Genomic DNA, 24,519 nt, shown 5'->3' on the forward strand with positions numbered 1-24,519 from the left:
TCTATAACTCTGTAAAAATGTTTAATACATTGCATTAATTGTTTATGTACATATGTTTTCAGTAAATGGTGAACTCTAGAGATACAATGTTTGTATTGGCAAACATTGACTGTCTTTACAGTATCAATATACAAAGAAAAGATGTTGTGGGGAGGGGGGGTGAAAATAAGACAAGAAGAAAGGAAGGGAAGAAGAAATTCCCAGTGTAGATACATGCAGTATGTTTGTGCATTTTAGAATCTATACCACAACAAAGAAAATTTATACACAACTTTTGTTTGTGATTCCTCAAGTCTAGAATATATTTGTTATATTCTTTTATTTCCCATATATTTTATTGTAATTAATAGAAGGGTTACATTATATTCACCAGATAGAAGGTGCATTACATTTTATAAAAAGAAGATTGCTTAGAAAATTGGTAACAAATACATGTTTATGGCTTCAAAGAATTTAACAAATTAAAGGATAAAAGTGAAAAATTGAATATACACTAAAAAGGGCGGCTAGGGCCGGGAGTTTGGCCTAGTGGTTAAAGTGCTTGCCTAGCATGCACGAAGACCCGGGTTCGATTCCTTGGTACCACATACATACAAAAAAAAAGCCGGAAGTGGTGCTGAGGCTCAAGTGGTAGAGCTCTAGCCTTGAGAAAGTCCAAGAACAGTGCTTAGGCCCTGAGCTCAAGCCCAGGACTGGCAAAAAAAAAAAGAAAGAAAAAAAAGAGCAGCTAAAAGTTCAGGAGAGTTAAGAAAATCCTCAGATTTCTAAAATATTGGAAACCAATGCAATAAAGGAGGAAGCACTTTTTGGAAAACTCTATAACAGTTTGCAAATCTAGAACGGGGAAGAATGTGGTAAAATCTTCAATACACATCCTTCAAAATTAGGAAAAGCGAGAAGGGGTGAGTTAGTTGGGCTGGGTGATAATGTAGCCAGACACAGTGTATTCATGAGCTGCTTTGTTGAATGGGAACCTCTTTGTACAACTACTTAACGATAATAAAGAGATTAAAAATGCAGTTTTGAAGCAAAACAAAGACAACATGTAGGATCCAGTCTGCACAAAGTAATATTTGAGACATTTGGAGTTACATTCTGAAGACATTCCAAAAGAAAAATTGAGCAGGAGGCCTGAACCTAAGAAAGGTTAATTGGAGCTTGATGAGACAAGTTCATACTTTTTTTTTGTTTTTTGTTTTTGTTTTTCTGGTCATGGTGCTTAAACTCTGGGCCTGCGTACAGTCCCTGAGCTCTTCAGCTCAAAGCTACTGCCCTACCCCTTGAGCTGCAGCACTACTTTTGTTTTTCTAATGGTTAATTGGAGATCAGAGTCTCACAGACAGTAGTGCCTGGGCTGACTTTGAACTGTGATCCTCAGATCTCAGCCTCCTCAGTAGCTAGGATTAACAGCCTGCTAAGTTCATAATATTATTTCCAATTACTTAACCAATTGCTCTCTATGGACATTCACAGAACTTGGGCAGTATCGTAAAAATTCTCCAACTCTTCACTTGTAAAAATATGTTTTAAAGGAAGACTATCATTTCCCTGGATGTTAAAAAGGGTAGAGTTGATGAGGATATGGAAACATGAGCTTTATTTTATGTGATTGTTGTTCTTAATGTACTATGTTATTTCTCTTCTCTTTTTTTGCCCTTGGGTTAATCTCATATAGTTACTATATCTGACTTTGTTACCTGGTATATTGTATACATTTATATGTTTATTTGAAATAGGAAAGGGAAGGGGAGGAAACAAGATGATTGGGAGGGGGTGGATGAAGGAAATAGAGACAAAAACATGAGAAGGGGTATCAATGTGTGAGAAGTAATGCACCAACTGTCTGGCAACTGTAACTGTAACCCCTCTATACTTTACCAGACAATAAAAATTAAAAAATAGTAAGTATCTGTAAAAAGATTATTTTGATCTAATATTCTATACTCACAGTGTAACTGAAAGGAAAATACAGAATATTCTCAACTTTAACTTGATTCTTCTGACCAAATCATTCCTCCCTTCTAAGAAAGTTTTGTGGCTAAGTGGGGCTCCTAAAAGCGGTGCTGAAAGGGAATAACATGCATGAAAGTTCTAGGTTAGATGCAGAGAAAAATGATTACTGACTCAAACAGATGATGCTGGTTGGAGCAGGGAGGTTACGAATGACTCCATGAACAGGGGTGAACTATACATTTATATCTGACCAGAACAAATATTTAAGTGGTTTTAGTGATTTGAAAATGCACAAGTAAGGCTTATTACTTGTAAAAGACCTTCCAGATAATCGTTGAAGCAATGTACTAACAGCAAGAGGCTTGAAAATATCTAGGCATACTATCATTCAAACTCATACAATGTTGTAAATCCCTCTTATTTCTAGAAGGCATCCCACTTCTAAATCTGAAATTATGATATTTTCTAATACAGCAGTTCTTACTCAACTGTTTTTGTTGTTGCTGTTTTTGAGAGGCATGGCTAACAACTTGTTAACAGTTGTTTATTTTATAAGGTTTAATTTCCTTTTGGGGGAGTGTAGCTAATAAGCTTTCGCTTATTAGATTTTAGTAAATGGCAGAATATGTTCTTTCTTCGCTAACATTTCTCTCTCTGTCTCTCTCTGTCTCTCTCTGTCTCTCTGTCTCTGTCTCTGTCTGTCTCTCTCTCTCTCTCTGGCTTCCTATCAAAGTTATGTACTTAGTGATTTCCTTCTGAACCCATATGCCAGGGCAGTGAGCTCTGCTTTTTCTCCCAGAGCATCTCTGACATAACAACCACTCAAATAAATGAGTATTCTCAGCTTGACTGGCTCTGCTGGCCAGAATCTCAGGAGGGAGTGCCAATGCATGATGTCACTTTGATAGCCAGAGTATAAAAAGTTAGGAAGATGGATTGTTTTTGTCTTCATAGTTTCTTTCTCTTCTTCGCACTATTGGCTTTACTTGGAAAATGGTGCAGTAAGCTTACCTCAGCCTTTCTATGTTGCAAATGGTGAGAGCAGGCTGGGGACTTTATGAGGGATATTGTAAAACTGACCTAAATACAATGGTCTTTGTCAAGATTTATTCTATTAAACCACTTTATTATTGTCAAGAACTGGCTTTGCACTCAGTGCCTCATGCTTGTATGGCTTTAAAATTCCAACCCAATTCTTTTGTGTTTGGTGCTGGCCCTAGGGTTTGAACTTGGGGCCGGTGATGTGACTGGGCTTCTGTACTTGAGACTAACCTTATCACTTGATTCTAGGAACTCAGCCTCCTGAGTAGCTAGGCTTAGCCAGGGACACTTGACTGTACTGATTTTTTTTTTGATAGTCTTGGTGCTTAAACTCAGGGCCTGAGCACTGTTCTTGAATATTTTTTGCTCAAGTCTAGCATTCTGCCACTTGAGCCACAGCACCACTTTTTTGATGTATATGGTACCTAGGAATTGAACCCAGATCATCATGCATGCTAGGCAAGCACTCTACTAGTAGGCCATGCTCCCAACCCTGCACTGATTATTTTTAAGATAGGATCTTGTAGGCTTTTTGTCCTGCTTAGCCCCACTTCCCATTTTCTAGTGGTTAACTAGAGGTAAGAGTCTCTTTGCCTTTTGTGCCTGGGGTAGTTTTGAACCTTGATCCTGAGATCTCAGCCTCCTGAATAGCTTGGATGACAGGTATGAATCACCTTTCCAAGCCAGAAAGGAATTTTTATGTAAGGTATATATTCTAGTAATAGTATTAGTAATAGCAATAATAATAATAATAATAATAATATAACTTATGGTGTGGGAAAATGGAAGTCTGTATTTCAATTTTTTTAAATATATTTTTTTTCTCTTAAAAAAAGACTATTATAGAATTCTGTAAATAGAACATTTGCTTTCAATGGTTTTCTGTTGCAGTGTACCTGCATAGGAAATTTAGCAATCCCACTTGTTGGCATTTACCCATCTGTGCAGAAACAAGGCCATACTAAAGCTACTAGCACAATGATGTTCACCTCATTATTCACCAAAGCTAAGATATGAAACCAACCCAGATGCCCCTCAGTAGATGACTGGATCAAGATGTGGTATTTATACACAATTCTAGGTGGCCATCAGAAAGAAGGACTTCACCTCATTCATAAGGAAATGGAAAGACGTGGAAAAAATCATATTAAGTGAAGTATGCCAGACCCAAAGGAGCATAGGCTCCATGGCTTTCCTCATTTGTAATAATTAGTACACATGTAGGACTATCCTAGCAGAAGATCACAGTAGCTCAGAAGCTATGACCATACAGGATGAGATTAAACAAAATGAACTCTAGGTTATGGAAACAAGAGGTTTACCTTTGTGATTGTTGTTCTTAATGTAGTATTTAAAGTTCTTTCTTTTTTTCCATATATTTTTATTGTAATTAATAGAAGGGTTACATTATATTTGCCAGACAGAAGGTGTATTAGTTCACATATATTGATACCCTTTCTCATGTCCATATCCAATTTCAAATAGCAAAATAAAAGATATCCAATATACCAGATAACAAAGTGAGATACTGTAACAGTATGAGATAACCAAGGGACAGCAAAACAGATGAGAGATAACATATACATAAAGAAAAACATTCACTCATTATATGGCTTTTGTTTCCTTATCCTGGTGTTCTTTACATTTAGCGTCATACTATATGGCCTTATGTATCTAGGTTTTGCTCTATTGCAAATCTCTGCTATGAGAACTCAAGGTTTCTACTGATTATGAGGGAAACCATTGAGCCTATGTTCCTTTGAGTCTGGCTTACTTCACTTAATATAATTTTTTCTAAGTCTTTCCATTTCCTAAAAAATGGGGCAATGTCATTCTTTCTGACAGCAGCATAGAATTGCATAGTGTACAAATACCATATCTTGTTGATCCACTCATCAACTGAGGGACATCTGGGTTGGTTCCATATCTTTGCTATGGTAAATAGTGCTGCAATGAATATCGTGGTGCTATTGGATTTAGTATGTCCTTGTTTCTGGATGGTTGGGTAAATGCCTAGTAGTGGAATTGCTGGGTCTTAGGGGAGCTCTATGTTTAGTCTTTTGAGGAACTGCCATACTGCTTTGTATTGTGGTTGAACGAGTTTGCACTCCCACCAACAGTATAGTAGTGATCCCTCCTGGCCACATCCCCTCTAGCATCTGTTGTTATTACTTTTCTTGATCCTGGCCATTCTAACTGGAGTGAGGTGGAATCTTACAGTTGTTTTGATTTGCATTTCTTTTATGACCAGAGATGTTGAGCATTTCTTCATGTTCATATAGGCCATTTTTGTTTCTTCTTCAGAGAAGACTCTCTTTAAGTCTTTGGCCCATTTTTTAATGGGATGGTTGTTTCTTTGGAGATTAGTTTTGGAGGGCTTCAATTTTTGAGCTGTTGATATATTTTAGATATGAGGCCTCTGTATGGTTGGTGAAGATCTTCTCTCACTCTGTAGGCTTCCTAATTAGTTTACTAGCTATTTCCCTTGCCATACAAAAGCTCTGCAGTTTAATGCAGTCCCACTTATCCAGCCTTTCTCTGATTTGTTGTGATTCTTGGTCCTTATTAAGAAAGTTTCTACCTGTGCCAAGGAGGCCTAGTGTATCTCCTATTCGTTCTTGTAAAGTTTTCAGTGTGTCAGCTTTTACCTCCAGGTCTTTGATCCATTTGGAGTTAGTTCTACTTCAGGGTGACAGAAAAGGATCCAAGTTAAGTTTTCTGCACATGTTTAACCAGTTCTGCCAGCACCACTTGTTGAAGAGACTGTCGTTGTTCCATTCTATTTATTTGGCTCCCTTGTCAAAGATTAGGTAGCCATAGGTCTCTGGGTTTATATCTGGGTCCTCAGTTCTATTCCATTGGTCTTCAGGCCTGTTCTTGTGCCAGTACCAAGCTGTTTTGATAATTATAGCTCTGTAATAGAGTCTAAAGTTTGGTATTGAAATTCTTCCTATGCTGTTCTTTCTGCTAAGAAGTGTTTTTGCTGTACGGGGTCTGTTATTATTCCATATGAAATTTTGGATTGCCTCTTCTGTTTCTTTAAATAATGACATTTGGATATTGATGGGTATTGTGTTGAATTTGTAGAGAGCACTTGGCAAGTTCCCATTTTGATGATGTTGATTCTTCCAATCCAGGAGCATGGGAGGTTCTTCCATTTCCTCAGTTCTGCTTTAATTTCCTTTTACAGGGTTTTAAAGTTTTCATCAGAAAGGTCCTTTACATTCTTACTTAAGATAATTCCTGGATACTTTATTTAATTTGACGCTATTGCAAAAGGAGTTGCTTTCCTGATTGTTGCCTCGGTCCTCTCACTGTTGGCATAGAGAAAGGCAGTTGATTTTTGAGGGTTAATTTTATACCCTGCTACACTTCCAAAGTTTTGAATCAGCTCAAGGAGCTTGGGAGTGGAGTCTATAGAGTTCTTTAAATACAGAATCATGTCCTCTGCAAAGAGGGATAGTTTCACTTCCTCTTTCCCTATTTGGATCCCCTTTATGCTTGCTTCTTGCCTTATTGCTCTGGCTAGGAATTCTAATACTATGTTAAAGAGGAGTGGAGAGAGTGGGCATCCTTGTGTTGTTCCTGATTTTAGAGGGAATGGCTTTAGCTTTTCGCCATTAAGTATAATACTGTGTGTTTGTCATACACAGCCTTTATTATATTGAGGAATATTCCATGGATTCCTAGTTTCTCCAGAGCTTTTAACATAAAGGGGTGTTGGATCTTGTCAGATGCCTTTTCTCCATCTATTGAGACAATCATGTGATTTTTGTCATTGCTCCTGTTGATGTGTTGAATTATATAAATTGATTTGCGTATGGTGAACCAGCTTTGCCTCCCTGTGATGAATCCTGTTTGATCATAGTGTATAATTTTCTTGATGATTTCTTGTAGACAGTTGTCCAGTATTTTGTTGAGAAGTTTTGCATCGATGTTCATCAAAGAAATGGGTCTACAGTTCTTTTTCTTTGATTTATCTCTCCTTGTTTGGGGATGAGGATTATACTGGCTTCATAGAATGAGTGTGGTAAAGAGCCTTCATTTTCAATTTTGTTGAAGAGCTTGAGGAGTCTTTGTGTGAGCTCTGCTTTGAAGACCTTATAGAATTCAGCTGTGAATCCATCTGGCCCTGGGCTTTTCTTAGGTGGAAGGTCTCTTATTGCCATTTCTATTTCAGTGCTTGAAATAGGCCTGTTTAGTTGGGTTAGTTCTGCTCAGTTTAGTGTGGGTATGTTAATATTGTCTAGCAATTCATCTATTTATTCTACATTGTCAAAGTTGTTGGCATAAAGTTTTGAGAAGTATTCCCTCATGATGCTCTGGATCTTAGTAATTTCTGTCGTGATATTACCATTTTCGTCTGTGATTTTGTCTATTTCCGTATGGTCCATTCTTTTTTTGGTAAGATTTGCTAAGGGTCTTTCAATTTTGTTAATTCTTTCAAAGAACCAACTCCTTGTTTTGTTAATTCTTTCTATAGTTTCTTTTGGATTCCAATTCATTTAATTCTGCTTTGATTTTAATACTTTGCTTCCTTCTACTGAGATTAGGGTTGGTTTGTTGCTCTTTTTCCAGGAGCTTAACTTGTGACATTAAATTGTTGGTTTGTGATTTCTCCAATTTGTTTTTGTAGGCACTCAACGCTATAAATTTTCCTCTGAGTACTGCCTTTGCCGTGTCCCAAAGGAGCTGGTATTTTGTGTGCTCCTTTTTGTTATATTTCATAAACTGTTGGATTTCTGTTCTGATCTCTTCGATAACCCATTGGTGATTCAACAATGTGTTCAAGCTCCATGAGTTACAGGGTTTACATTGGTGGAGATGGGTGTTCAGTTCCAATTTGATGCCCTTGTGGTCTGAGAGAGTGCAGGGAATAATTTCAGTGTTTTATACCCTAAAATGTTGTCTGTTTTGGAAAATATTCCATGTGATGTTTAAAAATACGCATATTATGTTGTTGCTGGGTGGAATAATGTGCAGATGTCTGTTAGATCTATTTGGTCTATACAGTTGTTCAATTCTAAGGTTTCTTTGCTGAGATTTTGCCTGGTTGATCTGTCCATAGGTGAGAGTGGTGTGTTAAAGTCACCAACAATCACTGTGTTTCCATCTATGTATGGTTTCAGTGAAAGTAAAGTTTGCTTGATGAAATTTGGAACTCCTGGATTTTGTGAGTACATAATTAGGATGATTATGTCCTCCTGGAGGAAAGATCCCTTTAGTAGTAGTTAGTAACCTTCTTTGTCTTTTCTAAGTAATTTTAGTTTGAAGTCTATTTTATCTGATACGAGGATGGCAACTCTAGCCTGTTTTTGTGGGCCGTCAGTTTGATAAAGTTTATTCCAACCTCTCACTTTCAAAAAAATGTTTGTTTTTTTGGGGTAAGGTGTATCTCTTGAAGACAGCAGAATGATGGATCTTGCTTTTTGATCCAAGTAGATAGCCTATGTCATTTAATTTTAGAGTTAAGTCCATTGATATTGAGAGTCGGGTTTGAGAAATATTTATTAGTTCCTGCCATTTTTAAAAACTTTCATTAGGGCCTGTGTCTTGAAAGTTCTTGTGGTACTTAGATGGTATGATGTTTAGGTGCCATGTCTTTCTTTGTATTACATTTGTGTTGGTTTTCTATGTGTAGAACGTCTTTGAGAATTTTCTGCAATGTTGGTTTGGTTGTTACTTAATGTTGCAGCTTTTTCCTTGGAATGGAATGTTTTTATTGTTCCCTGAGTTATGAATGAGAGCTTATCTGGATACAGTATTCTTGGTTGGTAGTTATTTGACTTCATGGCATGACATATATCATTCCAATCTCTTCTTGCTTACATGGTCTCTGCTGAGAAATCTGCGGTTATTCTAATTGGTTTGCCTTTATAGGTGATTGTTCTCTTCTCCCTGGCTGGTTTTAGGATCCTATCTTTGGTCTCTATTGATCCAGTTCATTTTATAATGTGGTGGTGGGATGTTCTTTTCTGGTCAGGTCTGTGTGGGGTTCTAAAAGCTTCTTGTATCTGGATGGGCCTGCCCTTTTGGATATTTGGGAAGTTCTGAGATGATTCCCTGAAGTATATTTCCAATACCATTGACCTCTTCCTCCAGACCCTCCTCAATACCAATTAGCCTTAAATTAGGCTTCCTAATTGTATCCTGGACCTCCTGTAGTGTTTTCTCATATTTCCTAGATTTGAATTGACTCATTTCCTATTCTTTCTCTATAACAACTAAATTATCTTCAACCCCAGAAATCCTCTCTTCTGCATTGTCTAACCTGCTATCAAAGCTTTCTACTTTATTCTTCATCTCCCTTGCTTCCAGTTTCTCATTTTTGATGCCTTGCATCTCTTGTTTTAGATCATGTATGGGTTTCTTTAACTAATGATTTCCATTTGAGTGGTTAGCTCAGCAGCTTTATTCTCTTTGGACATTTGTTAGAGTTCGGTCAACTTTTTCTTTGTGGATTCTATGATTTCATCCATTTTTCTTTGAAAAACCTTTATTATGGCCTCCTTTATGGCTTCTCCTTTTTCACATATTACCTTGTTTATGGTTTCCTCTTATTTAACTATGGCTTCCTCCCTTATCTCTTTCTTTATGTTTTCACACTTTTCATTAATGATGTTTTCAATTGCATTTGTATAGCACTTGCAAAACTCTCCTCTAGATTTGCCACTGACTGTTCCATTGCCTGTTTATGTTGGGTGTGAGATGCTATTCCTTGATTTGATATTTTTCTTGAGTTTCTTGTTCTGCCCATTTGAAAATTGGAGCAAGATTAATACTAAACAAGATTATAATTTTTCAGATATAACGAACCTAGACCTTTTTAGCTGGCAGACACTACATGTTCACAATTTTTGATTGTTATTATCACTCTCTCTTTCTTTCTGTGCACTTACGTACAAATCTAATACAACCACAGATAACCGATTTATGACCAAAACAATAAGCCCCTCAATCCAATCTCTATTGCATTTGTGTCCCTCTGGACCTAGAGTATAATTGAACATGTAGATACACAGCATTGCTCAACAACCATCAAATGTAGATCCATGCATTATAAGAGTTGAAGGATTAACAGAGCACCAGAGATAGAAAAATGATATGAAAGACAACAAGGGAGGTAGGAAAAGAATAATGCAGGAGTGTAAGATTATTATAGTATTGAAGAAAAGGTATTGTGTAAGGATAACTGACCTAAGGTGTTAGACAGGTAGAATATTTGAGTGAAAAGTTTAGATGAATTTAGATAAAACTTATGAAAATAAGAAGAGTAATAAAAAGAATATATAGAGAAAAGAGGAAGGTAGATATAGGAGATTTCAATGATACAAATTTTAAAAAGAAACAAAACAACAACAAAACAAAAGAAAACAGAACAGAGACATACACACACACACACACACACACACACACACACACACACACACACACACACATAAAGAAAAGGTGGGGGCGAGATTCCTCACTATTGTCTGTTCTTACCCAAGAGATACTATGGTTGAGAATCAGGAGTTTAAAAAGCAGGTGACTGTGTCAATATAGATATTATTTTTATTCAGACTGTACCCAGAGCTGTTACTGTGTTTCTAGGAACGACCACAGTGACAGAAGGAATGCGGGAAAAGAGAGGAGAAAAAAAGTAAATTGCAAAAAAAAAAGGAATGAATCATAACTTTAGAAAAAAAGGTGTAGGTAAAATGGCAAAGAGAAAATAAGAACACCTAAAAATGCAAATGAAAATTGGTAGAAGAGAACAACAACAACCAAAAAAAAGGTATTCGGGTTTTGGGGGTTGTTTGGGGGGGGCAGGATGGGAAGCTTGTGTCTCCACTAAATTTGGGATCCAAACACTCCACAAAGTCTTTTTCTCTTGTGATTTGGCTTTGTGGTTTTTAGGATCAGATTGCTTGATTGGTAAAACAAATCTGAAAGATCCGCAGGTGGTTTTGTTTACCAGGTCTGTGGCAGGCAGAGAGGAGGGACTTCTGCAGGGCTGGGGCTGGATTTCTGGCTAAGGGATATCTGGAAAATCCTTTGCCAGTTAGAAAGATGGCATTTCCAGCATCACCTCTCAGGTTCCTATTGCTTTGGCTGGGTCTTTGCCAGCAGTCAAGATGGCACTGCTCTTAGCTTGTGGGGGAGGGGGCTCCCTCCCAATGCCCTTCTCTAAGCAGAAGTGGAAATTTCTCCTCAGAGGTACTCACAAATTGCTGGATTCTGCGGTTCTGTGAAGCTGGCAGTTCGTGCACGGCTGGGTGTCGGCTCCGGGCTCGCGCAGGCTCTGTGTGGCTCTGTCTGCAGCCGGTGGGTCTGTGCCGCTCGTGAAGCGCTGTCTGCTCCACGGCTGGCGGGGTATTCTGCCTTTTTCCTCTCTGACTGAGACCTCTGGTGCTAAAGCTTACTTAGGATCAATTTTTTGTTAAGAACTGTCCCCTACGCTGCCAGAACTTGAATTTTGGTGGGAGCTCAGTATGTCTCACACTGAACCACCACCATCTTCCGCCAATCTCCCCTTCTTTTTTTTTTTTTTTTTTTTAACATTTTGGTTAATCTCATGTGGTTACTGCATCTTTCTTTGTTACCTAGTATATTGTATATACATTTCTTTATTTGAAATATGGTAAGGAAGGGGGGAACAAGATGATTGGGGAGTGGGTGCAGGGGAGGGAAAGGGGGACAAAAACATGAGAAGGGATATTAATGTGTGAGAAGTAATGTACCTACTATCTAGCGAATGTCATAGTAACCCCTCTATACATTGTCCTGGCAATAAAATATGATTAAAACAAAGAAAAATGGTTTATTTTTTCTCACGGTTTTGGAGACTAAAGTCTATGGTACTGATACTGGCTTCTGGAGGGGACTATGTTACATCATATTACAAGAAAAATGTAGGAAGGGGAACCAGGTATGTCTAGAAAGGTATCTTGAAGGAGAGAAAGACAATGCTTCTCTACTTTTAAAGAAACCACTCTTTAATAACTAGGATTCTACTGAGAAACTTAGACTCACTATGTGAGACATAATCCATTCACAAGACAATGGAGTCTTTCAGAATAACAATATATTTGGAAGTTGGTGACTTCCAGAACTGCATCACCTTTTAAAGATCTCCTGTACATCCTTTCAGTTCCTTTCTATCCAAGTCATTGGGGCCAGAACCCAGGCTTTTTATACAAAAGCTTGAGGAAACCAAAGCAAAACTTTAGAAGTTTTATACTCCATTTTATTTTAGTGAAAAGCTAATTCAAATTGTGAAACTTGATTAACCCAGTCTGAGGATTAGAATTCTGGTCTTATGGTTTCAAGTTATGTTTCCTTAATAGACAATTGTTTAAAAGTTTCCCCTTTTCTTCTTAGCAAACTTGTTAGTTCGAAGATTAGAAGTGGTTATTTAAGGATTTGGAAATATATACTACATGATTTAAAATTAATATTCCATAAAATTATGTTTGATGAAACTAAGAAATTTACCATTTGCCCAATATGTTGGTTTAGATGTTAAATATTTACCAATAATCATCTATCTGTAAATTTAGCAAGCTTCAGGAATGTAAGACTTATACCACTGGAGTAGATTCATTCTCAGAAAATAAAAGAAATTGCAGTACATGACTTATATTTGGATATGATTAAAATACATTAGCAAACATCTTCCAAATATATAATATACTGTATACATATTTCAGGGACAATTTAAAATGGTTTGATTAAGAATTCTGTAAAATTTGTCTTGGACATTATTAAAATAGCATTGAAAATAGATCTTATTTTCATTAATAATTCTCAGTCAATTCAGTACTGCTTAAAGAGTATCTACAATGTTACTTCTATTGAAGCAGAACTCATGAGGTAGATAAAATGGGATTAGAGGGGCCGGGAGTTTGGCCTAGTGGTTAAAGTGCTTGCCTAGCATGCATGAGGACACGGGTTTGATTCCTCGGTACCACATACATAGAAAAGAAAAGCCAGAAGTGGTGCTAAGGCTCAAGTGGAAGAGCTCTAGCCCAGGACAATGCTCAGGCCCTGAGTTCAAGCCCAGGTCTGGCAAAAAAAAAAATCAAATAAATAAATATAATAAAATGGGATCAGACGTATTCCTTCATATTTTCCCAACTATAATTGTCTAGCTGCCAGAACTTTTTAAATAAAGTGATATCACTGTTTCAAAAAGTATTCAGATTAAAAATAACACATTAATAAAATGATTAATATAAAATATGTTTATCATTATTTGTTCAATATTTAATGATTGTGTAAATTTTTTAAATATTATTTTAGCATAACAGCAGTGTCAAGTGCTAATATTCTGGTGGTAGGGATAGAAATGGAAAAAATAGCCTCAAATCTAAGAATTGCCCATGAAATAATTCATTATGACACAGAACAAAATGTACCAAAATATTTCTCACGTTATGAAAGGGCTTATATGCTTTTTAAATTCCTCTAAGAAAATATTTTCATGGTTAGGATTCTTTGGAGCACATTTTAGAAATTATGACAAGTTCATAATGGAAATAGTAATTTTTGGTTATTACATACCATTTAGTAAGTAATCTTGCATAGTTAATACACAAAAACATCCAATTCCTTAAAGTAGGAAATTCAAAAATTCAGCTTTCATTCTCTCAAACATTTCAGATGCCACTCAAGGTCATAATCATTCAATCATGCTTATAATTTGTAATTTTGGACAGAATTTCAGATAATTTTGCAAATAAATTAACTGAAAAGTAATGTTTTCTTGTTGGACCAGAAGAATATATTGTACAGTTTTATTCTATTTCTTGCAAGTGATTTACTAACAAGAATTCCAGAATGATTTTCTGAGTAAATAATAAAATATGAATATTTAATTCTACTATATAACAAATCTAACTCCATGGTGATTTTCTTTTCTTCTTTTATTTCTACAAAGTTTTTATTATGATTTTTTCATTACTTTTAATCAACAAACATTGATGAAAATGTTGGTAGAATTTAAATTTACCATTGAGTGAACCTGAAACATTAAAGGGAATATTATGAAAGGCTTACTTCTATGTGTTTGCCAAATAGAAACCCAAGCTAAACATTAGTGAAGAGGAAAAGAAAATTCTGAATGCTATAAACACACTCCTATGTAAATACATGTCTGAACCAAAATACATGGATTTTGCCTTTGATTATCCACCATCATATTTTCAAAAGAATTCAGAAATATTTGTACATTCTTATAAAGATAAGTATTTTATTATAATTAATCATGTGAAAAGGAAAATTGTGTAATGAATTAATTCTCTGAGAAACATATCAGTTTGAAACCAGGAAAGCAACTCAATTTGCAATAGTCTCAAAAAATACCTAGGAATTAATTTAACCAAGTATGTAAAGGACTTCCCATTAAAAAATTATACAAATTTAAAGAAGTAAATTGAAGAAGACATAGGAAGTGGAAAGGACTTCTATGTTCCTAGATTGCAGAATTAATTATGTTAAGTGAAGTGAATCAGTCCAAGACAGACAAAGGTTGTATGGTTTCCTTCATATGTGGAAGTTAGAATTGAGTTACAAATTTATATGTAAATGCTTTGTGTGATGTGCAAGTGTATGAAAATCCATTAACTCAAATTTGGCAGACTGAAGGGTAATAAGTAGTGTAATTTCCTAGAAAGTTAAGCAAAATAATTACCAGGAAGCCAGTACTTTGAAGGGGTGGCAGAATGCAGTCAATATCTCAAAGCAGAAATGAGTCAGGTGGCTGGGAATGTGGCTTAGTGGTAGAGTGCTTGTCTAGCATACATGAACAGACCTGGATTCACTTCCTCAGTACCACATAAACAAAAAAGCCAGAAATGATGCTTTGGCTCACGTCATAGAGTGCTAGCCTTGATCAAAAGAAGTTCAAGGACAGTGCCCAGGCCCTGAATTCAAGCTCTGGGACTGGGAAAACTGTTTAAAAAGAAATGTACTTCATACAACATGGATCTATATAAAGAATTATCAGAAGTTTGAGATTTATAGAGGAAATATTATGTAGATAATGGGAGACAGTGGGAAATAACAGGTTCAAAGCCAGCCTGGGAACTAAAAAGTTCATGGGATTCTTATCTCCAATTAATCACCAGAAAACTGGTGGCACTGTAGGTAGCCTTGAGCTAAAGAGCTCAGGGACAGTGCCCAGGCCCAGAGTTCAAGTCCCACTACCAACAAAAAAATGTGTTGGTCAGGAGGGGTGTGTCAGAAAAAAATGTGAAAAGCAGTAACATTGATTAAAATGCATTATATTCGTTTGTATTCTTTGTACAGCTACTTGGTAATAAAAAGACAAAAAAGTATTAAAATTAAATACATTTAGTGAAAACAAATCTGATGATTTTATGAAATAAAAATTATAGCTGTTCTGTCGTTTTATGTTTACATACTCTGGTTTGAATATCTTAAAATTTATAGAAATGTTCCTAAAAAGATATAACTTCTAATCAAATTTTAATTGTGTTTTTTTATTTAGCAGTAATTTCTCATGACACGTTGACACTAATTTAGAAATATACAATTAATTGGTGAATTGGGCATATTATTTCTAGTAGCTCAAGGTTTTTATGTGGACTTATACATATTTGTTTATTGTGCTTAGGAATTATTTTCACCTTTCTTTCTCTCTTCTTTCTTACTTCCTTTCTTTCTTTTTTTTTTTGACTGTCAATCTAGAATGTAGATCTGTTTCCAAATGGGGTTTGTTATTATAAAAGCAGTGAAATATTATGTGTGGGAGATTTCTATAAACCACTTAAGAGAAAAACATACAGGTTCAGGTTCTTGTTTTTGTAATAACAAAACAATGAAATATTATAAATGAAAATTGTACATATATTTTCAGATTTTGCTGGAAGAAACTGATCATATTTTCATTGTATTTAAAGTAATATTTCCTACCATAAAATTTGAAAATAACTTTTAAAAGTTACAACTTTTAAGACATTTAAAATAATCACACAACTGCTGATAACTTTATCTAAAAACTAAGAATCATACTCAATATATACAATTAAGAAGTATTTTACTTTCATAGCTAGAATATGAACTATGTATGATTATCTTTTCTAATTTAAATTTTATTGTGAAAGTGATATAGTGGAAGGATTGCAGCTACATGGGCCAGGCAATGCATATATTACTTTTGAACACTATAGAGTCAGGTAATAAGTGCATTTCCTTTTGAAGAGTGTCACTTCCTCCCTCCTTCTCTCCCAGTTTTTCCCCTCCCAGCTTCCCTATGTATATAGTTCAATTTTAACATAGTGCCTGGTGACTGTCACTGCTGAATTGGTTTACCTTTGTGTCACCATTTCTTTTTTTTCTCATATATTTTTTATTGTAATTCATAGAAGAGTTACACTATATTCACCAGATAGAAGGCACATTACTTCACATATGTCTTGGTCCCCATTTCCCTCCCTCCCACCCCTGCCCCTCTTGTTTTCCCCCCTTTCCTATCCGATTTCAAATAACCAAATATGCATATACACAATATATCAGATAACAAGGTAAAATACGGAACCATATGAGATAGCCATGGGACAGCAAAAGAGATGAGAGATAACATGGTACATTAAGGACAACAATCACTCATTATATGGCTTTTGTTTCTATATCCTGGAGGACCTTTCATTTAGCATCATACTTTATGGCCTTATGTATCTAGGTTTTGTTCTATTGTAAATCTCTGCTTCCTCACTATTTGTATTTCCCCTTCCAATCCCCAAATCAGATAAATTTGTATACAACACAAAGGGTCAAAAACAGTTAAAAAAAAAAGGGAATAAAACAAAGGAAAGAAAAAAAAAAGAACTGCTAACAGTTTAATAAAAAAAGAACTCTTGTTTTCATTTCTTGGAGTTAGCTTTGTAAGCATCATTTTATATAGTTATATAAATTATATAATAGCACATAGCTATTGAGCCCTTCTGATCCTTTCTTCAGAATATCCTCCTTTGTGCCAGGTGCAGTGGTTCACATCTGTAATCCTATCTGCTCAGAAGGCTGAGATCTGAGGATCATGGTTTAAAGCCAGATTGGGCACTAAAATCCCTGAGAATCTTATCTCCAATTAACCATTAGAAAGGTGGAAGTAGTGCTGTGGCTCAAGGGGTAGGGTGGTAGCTTTGAGCTGAAGAGCTCAGAGACAGTGCCCAGGCCCAGAGTTCAAACCCCATGACACACACACACACACACACACACACACACACACACACACACACACTCAGACAAGAGAAGATCCTCCTTTGTTTTCACTGTGCATTGTGAATGTTTAGAGTGCTCCTTAATTAAACATATCCAATATTAACTCAGTCTTAATTTACATTCGTATTAAATTTCTTTTGCATATAATTTAATTCTTGAGTTTTTTCTTGTCCTTCAGCAAATCTATTAGCAAGAAATGAGAAGCAGAGAAGCTAAATATCACTTGTAATTTTATTTGCTCATTTTCAAGTATCCTGACTCAAATAGACAGACAGTAAATGAAAATATCTGACAAAACTAATGTTATGTAATTCATTCATACATTTTATCTCTCTGTATTTCTACTGAAAAAGTTATAATCCTCATCAAACTGAATGCCAACCTTAGTGAGGTTAATAGTCAAAATTTGTGTTTCTATTTTTGAAGGTCTTCCCATTTTTTTTAAATCAGCATTTGGAATTGTGGCAGTAATATTATTTTGGGTTTTGTTAATGATCTTTAATTATTTAATTTGATGTTTTGGTTGACAGATATTCCATATGACATATGACCTCGCTAGTGCAGTGGTAAGGATTTTTAATCTCATCGGCATGATGTTGCTTCTGTGTCACTGGGATGGTTGTCTTCAGTTCCTGGTTCCTCTGCTTCAGGACTTCCCACCAGATTGCTGGGTATCCCTTAACAAAATGGTTGTAAGTACTTCATATTATTTTTACCATCTGCCTTTTCCACATTTCGCCTAAATCATTCAAGTATGTATGCTAGAATAGTCTGCCTTCTCATGAAGAAATGTTTAGATAATTCTTGGCCTTGAGTCTATAGATATAAAATCAGATAATATGGCTACATTTTGCACAACACAAATTTCATTCTCCTGCTCTTGGGAATCTATATGGTTCATCATCTATTTTGATAAAATTTACTCTGTGTGTGTATCAAGACACACACAAGAAATTAACCATCAGAAAGTCAGTAGTAGCGCTGTGTCTCAAGGGGTAGGGGCTGTAGCCTTGAACTGAAGAGCTCAGGGATAGCGCCCAGGCCGAATTCAAGCCCATGACCCCCCCACACAAAAAATAATATAGGGATTGTCAAATGTATTTTACAAGTACAAATATATACATAATCATGATACATGTATTTTCTAGACTATTTATACTTTAGATAATATTCTTAAAACAAAATTATAGGACCAGGTGTGCTGGCTCACATCCATAATCCTAGCTACTCAGGAGGTTGAGATCTGAGGATAAAGATTCAAAGCCACCCCCGGGCACAAAAGGACCTGAGACACTTATCTCCAATAACCTCAAGAAAATGGAAAGTGGGGCTTGGCTAGAGGGTAGGATAGTAGCCTTGAGCTGAAGAGCTCAGGGACAGTACCCAGGCCAAGTTCAAGCCCCATGACCACCCCTACCATCCTCACACAAAATTATAGGGATGTCAGACATACAAAGCCATATTCCTTAGTACACAAAAAAATAAGATATGTATCAAGTTCACTGATGGCTACCTCAATAATTTTACTGGGGATAGCAAGGATCAGTTTATGGAAAAGATACATTTGATATTGTTAGTAATAGTTTTAAAGATGTCTTTATAAATTAATTAGGAATCTAGTGCCACTGAAAATTCCATACAAGGAATATGGTTTTGATTCTGTATTTCACATACGTTGTTATGCTTCAAGGTGTTGCATGAAACAATCTCTATGGGAATGACAGACAAACACTGTACCAAAAGAAAGTTAAATGACATCCAAGCCAACGTTGTACAAAATTTTTCCCATAGTCAAATAAATACATAGATGGGACACAAGAAAGTACTTCACAGCACAACTATACAACGTTGATTAAAACCACACATTCTTCTTTATTAATGATTTTAAACTTCAGATTTCCTAAACTTATTATTTTAATTTATCTGGAATGTTTTGGTTTTTTCCTACTTCATAATATGATTGTAACTGCAAGCTTACTATGTTGTTATTGTCTCTCAACATTATATAGACACTGCAGTTCTGTGTTTAAAAGTTGTTTCTGTCTCAAATCTCAAACACTGTACCATTCTGTCTCTTTTATCTGTCTCTGTCTTTTTCCCCTCTCCCTTGTTTCCTCTCATTCTCCAGGGGTACATAAGTTTATAAGCTATACAAACTTACATTTGTGTTATTTATTGTCATAAAAATGAATCTCATTAAATACCCAATATTAAAAAAATCTACACACACTACAAACAGCCTCTCTCTGGATTTTTTTTTAAAATTTCAGCAGTCATGTCTTCATATTGCAACCCACAAGACAACTGCTGCTCTCATCAACTACATGGTTACCTAGGAAGTAGCATCAGCAGAACTTGTTAGAATCTCTTTCCACAATAACTACTCCTATCCCCTCCATGAGCTTAGATATATAACTTTATAACTTATATATATATAACTTTCCTGCACTTACATTCTTCAGCTTTGAGTTTAATATAGAAGATTTGTTCTTCATCTAGATTATATTTTGATGACTTCTCTGTACGAGACATTATCTTAGGTGTCAGACATAAAGTAGAGAGTGAGACAATAGCTTTGAAAAGTTTCTGTTCTAACAAACTTTTATTCATTCCATTTTTTTCTATTTAGAACACCCATTCTGAGTTTAAAAAGTGTAAGCCCTCCCGTGAAAGAATTTATATTCCTATGAAATTATATGTATTACCTATTAATATGAATCTCAACTAAGGCTTCTGAAATATATAGGCATTACCCAACAATGCTGAACATGGTGAAATACTGCCCTCTTTCTGTTGACCAACTTGTTTTCCCTTGAATTTCAAGAATGTCACACAAGACATGCTCTTTTCCCTTTTCTTTCTTTCACTCCTTTCCTTCCCACCTCTCTTTCTCCCATGCGCTCCTTTGTAGCTAGTCAGAAAATACATTTATAGTCCCACTTGATTACTTCCCTGTATAAATTGAGATAATACCTGTAAGGAGTAGAAATAAATGGCTAAGAAGACAGAAATGGGAAAATACTTCTTTTAATTAGTGTCAACTGGCTTTGGATCAAGTATATTTTCAACATAGACAATCCAATCATTCCAGTCACTTCTAGCTCAAAATTTGTACTTATAACTATTAACGTATTCTGGTGGTCTTGCTGTTTTTTTATATTAAGTAAATGATTTGCAGAAAAAAGCAGAAAGTATTTATCATATGTAAACCTCCATTTAGAAGTACTACATGAAACCTAGGGCGATTCTACTATTCATTTTCTAGAAAATGTTTAAAGACAAAATTAAAATGTATCATTGTTTTTACAAAACACATTCAACTCTTTAAAAATGATAAGTGAAAGAACATAACTAGAGTTACATATGTAAGAAATGAAGCAAAAATAATCAAAATAAGCACTGAAAAAAACCTCTCTGTTATCATGAGTTTTAACAATACACTGTAGAATTAGTTTGCTATGTATTACAAATTGTATGGTTAGAGTAATGTTGGCTCTACATAGAATGTCCTGTTATCACAGAATTTTTAAAACTGTCCTAGCAAAAGGTAAGTAACTTGCTGACAAATCTTTGTAGCTTTACTGTGGGGAAAAAAGCATTCATAGCTCCTATGAGTTATAATAATAAAGTAGGTCATCATCTTGCTGAGTATCATGATTTTTCCTTTGCGTCCTGTTTCTGTCCATTAGAACAGTCTGCCTGACAATCAGTCTCTACTGAATAGACCCTGGCACCTCATAAAGAAACATGGTTTACATGCTGCATTCTTTCTTCTTCCTACTTTAGATATGTATTGTGTATGGGGGAAAACATATGACAATAAAACTTAAATCTATTATTTCATTTTCCAATATCATTTGCTCTGTAGAAAACCTATGTGAATCATAGTTCCCAATGGTAGAGAAAATGTAAAATATTGATGTCATATTTTGGTTACAATGAAATTAAGTTACCTTAGCAATTCAAGACCAAGGTATAATAAGTCCTAAACATAATATAGATTAGTCATTGAACTTGAGAAACAAATGTATGAAAGGGACATCATTCATGAAATGTTATGTTCTAATACCAATTAAAACTGCAGAAAAAATATTTTTAGTCCAGTAATTTTCAAGACACAAATTTACTGGCCTTAAAAAATAAGTTCTCATATCTTACCATGAGTATGTCTTTGATTTTTTATTATTTATGTAATTATTGTTACAGAGATAATCAGTACATTTCCTTTCATACAGTGCAATTTGTCCCCTCGCTCTCTCCTTGGCCCTCCCTCCTGGTTCTACCCACCAGTTATATAGTGCACTTTCATCAGCATTCATTGAGTGAGCAAATGAGCAACACTGCTGTATTTTTTTTTTTTTTTACCATTTTTCTCTTCAGTTCTGTACCCCCACCTGGAAGGGCACAAACCTGATCTTCTAATGTTTTACATTAGAATGCACAATATGTAAGGCAAAGAAGACACAAATCATCAAAAACTAAAACTTAAAAAAAAGAAACAAATAGAAAGAGGTCTCCTGTTTCCATATCTTAGAATTTATTTCAGTATGTATATACGGTATTTCAATATGAAGAGGCAGTTTGTCATTGTGCCTTTTTTTTTTTGCCAGTTCTGGGCTTGAGCTCAGGGCCTGAGCACACCGTCCTTGGACTTTCTCAAGGCTAGAGCTCTACCACTTGAGCCTCAGCACCACTTTCAGCTTTTTTCTATGTATGTGGTACCGAGGAATCGAACCTGGGTCTTTGTGCATGCTAGGCAAGCACTCTACCACTAGGCCAAACTCCCAGCCCCTCATTGTGCCTTTTTATTTCTCTCCTAAGATTATTCTCTTTTGGTCTGTGAGTATTTAGAATCCTGTATGATTTATCATATTCCATTGTGTTTTAGGTCTAATTTCTACATATGAGAGAGAACCTGTTCTCTTTTTTCTTGTAATTAATTGGGGGGTTACACCAGATAGAAGGAGCATTATTTCAAACACATTGATACCCTTTCTCATATTTTTGTCCCCATTTCCCTCCCCCACCTCCTCCTCATTCTTTTTTTCATATATTTATATTGTAATTAATAGAAGTGTTACATTATATTTGGCAGATAGATGGTGCATTACTTCACATATATTTCTTATGTCTTGGTCCCCATTTCCCTCCCCTTACCCCCGCTCCTCATCTTGTTTTCCTCCCTTTCCTATCCAACTTCAAATAACCAAATATGCATATACACAATATATCAGATAACCAGGAAAAATACTGTAACAATATGAGATAACCAAGAGACAGCAAAAGAGATGAGAGATAACATAGTACATTAAGGACTGCAATCACTCATTATATGGCTTTTGTTTCTATATCCTGGAGGTCCTTTCATTTAGCATCATTCTACATGGCCTTATGAATCTACGTTTTGTTCTATTGTAAATCTTTGCTAGGAGAGCTCAAGGTTTCTACTGATTATGACAAATGAGGGGAACCATTGAGCCTATGTTCCTTTGAGTCTGGCTTACTTCACTTAGTATGATTTTTCCAGGTCTTTCCATTTCCTTACAAATGGGACAATGCCATTCTTTCTGACTGCAGCATAGATTCCATTGTGTATAAATAACACATCTTGTTGATCCACTCATCAACTGAAGGACATCTGGGCTGGTTCCATATCTTTGCTATGGTAAATAGTGTTGCAATGAACAAAGTTGTGCTAGTAGATTTAGTATGTCCTTGTTTCTGGACGATTGGGTAAATGCCAAGTAGTGGAATTGCTGGGTCATAGGTGAGTTCTATGTTTAGTCTTTTGCTCCTCCCTCATTCTTGTTTTCCTCCCTTCCCTTTCCTATTTCAAATGAATAAACATATATACAATATGCCAGATACTGTAACAATATGAGAATAACCAAAGGACAACAAAAGAGATGAGAAATGATATAGTATATTAAGAACAACATTTAATCATTATATAGCTCTTTTTTTCCCTTATCCTGGAGATTCTTTTATTTAGCCTCATCCTATATGGACTTTTGTATCTAGGTTTTGAGATATTGTAATCCTCTGCTAGGAGAATCCAAGTTTTGTACTAATTATTACAAATGAGGGAAACCATTGAGCCTATGTTCCTTTCGGTCTGGCTTACTTCATTACTATGATTATTTCCAAGTCTTTCCATTTCCTTTCAAATAGGGCGATGTCGTTCTTTCTGATGACAGCACAGAATTCCTTTGTGTATAAATACCATATCTTCTTGATCCAGCCATCTACTGAAGGGCATCTGGGTTGGTTCCATATCTTTACTATGGTAAATAATGCTGCAGTGGACATCATGATGCCAGTGGGTTTAGTATGTCCTTGTTTCTGGACATTTGGATAAATGCCAAATAGTGGAATTGCTGGGTCATGGGGGAGCTCCATGTTTGGTCTTTTGAGGAACTGTCATACTGCTTTCCATAGTGGTTAAACGAGATTACACTCCGACCAACAGTGTAGTAATGATCCCTCCTGGCCACATCCCTGCCAGAATCTGTTAGAACATGTTCTCTTGACAACTAAATAATTGATCTGTTAGGTTTGGGTGGAGTTAGTTTCTTGAGCTCCTTGCATATACTGGATACTAGTCCTCTATCCTATGTATTGCTGGTAAAGATCTTCTCCTAGTTCTTATTTTGTTGTTGTTGTTGGTTTATTAACTATGTCCTTACCTGTGCAGAAACTTTTTCTTTTGATGTAGTCCCACTTGTCCTGTTTCTTTCCTGTCTGTTGTACCCCTCGGACTCTATTCAAGAAGTTTCTACTGAGAAGTTTTATAGTTTTTCCTACTATATCTTGCAGTATTTTCAAAATTTCAGGTCTCACATTGAGATCTTTGATCCACTTTGAATTAATGTTCCACTTTGAATTGACAAAACAAGAGGCCTAGAAGAGCCAAAGCAATTCTATGGAAATATAAGCAATGAAGGCAGTAGCACAATTCCAGATCTCAAAATTTACTACAGAACTATAACAAAAACTGATCAGTTGTAACAAAAATACACTCAAAGATCAATGGAATAGAAGACCCAGAAATGAAACCATACACTTGCAGATACTTCATATGGATGCCAAGGCCTAATTTGGGATAAAAACAACCTCTTCAATAATTGGTGTTGGAAAAACTGAACAGAAAACTAAAAGTGGATCCTTGTTTGGCACCAAGCACTAATATCAACTCAAAGTGGTATTTGAAAATTTTACATCTATATTAGAAAGATATCTGTTACCCTATCTCACAGTGTTATGTGAAAATTTACCTACAATTGTGCATAGAATTATCAA

The 24,519-nt window shown here is 35.6% G+C and overlaps 1 protein-coding gene across 1 annotated transcript in view; it reads left to right on the forward strand.

Annotated features, from left to right (window-relative positions):
* The window catches only part of Hcn1 (hyperpolarization activated cyclic nucleotide gated potassium channel 1), a 275,653-nt gene that overhangs the window by 161,473 nt on the left and 89,661 nt on the right, over positions 1-24,519 (forward strand). The window contains exon 3 of the mRNA XM_090331963.1: positions 17,751-17,912. Within this exon, the coding sequence (XP_090188089.1) occupies positions 17,751-17,912 (162 nt within the window). The remainder of the gene's footprint in view (positions 1-17,750; positions 17,913-24,519) is intronic.

This window comes from Megascapheus bottae, chromosome 4, assembly GCF_031878675.1.
Source record: "Megascapheus bottae isolate mThoBot1 chromosome 4, mThoBot2.hap1, whole genome shotgun sequence".
NCBI lineage: Eukaryota > Metazoa > Chordata > Mammalia > Rodentia > Geomyidae > Megascapheus > Megascapheus bottae.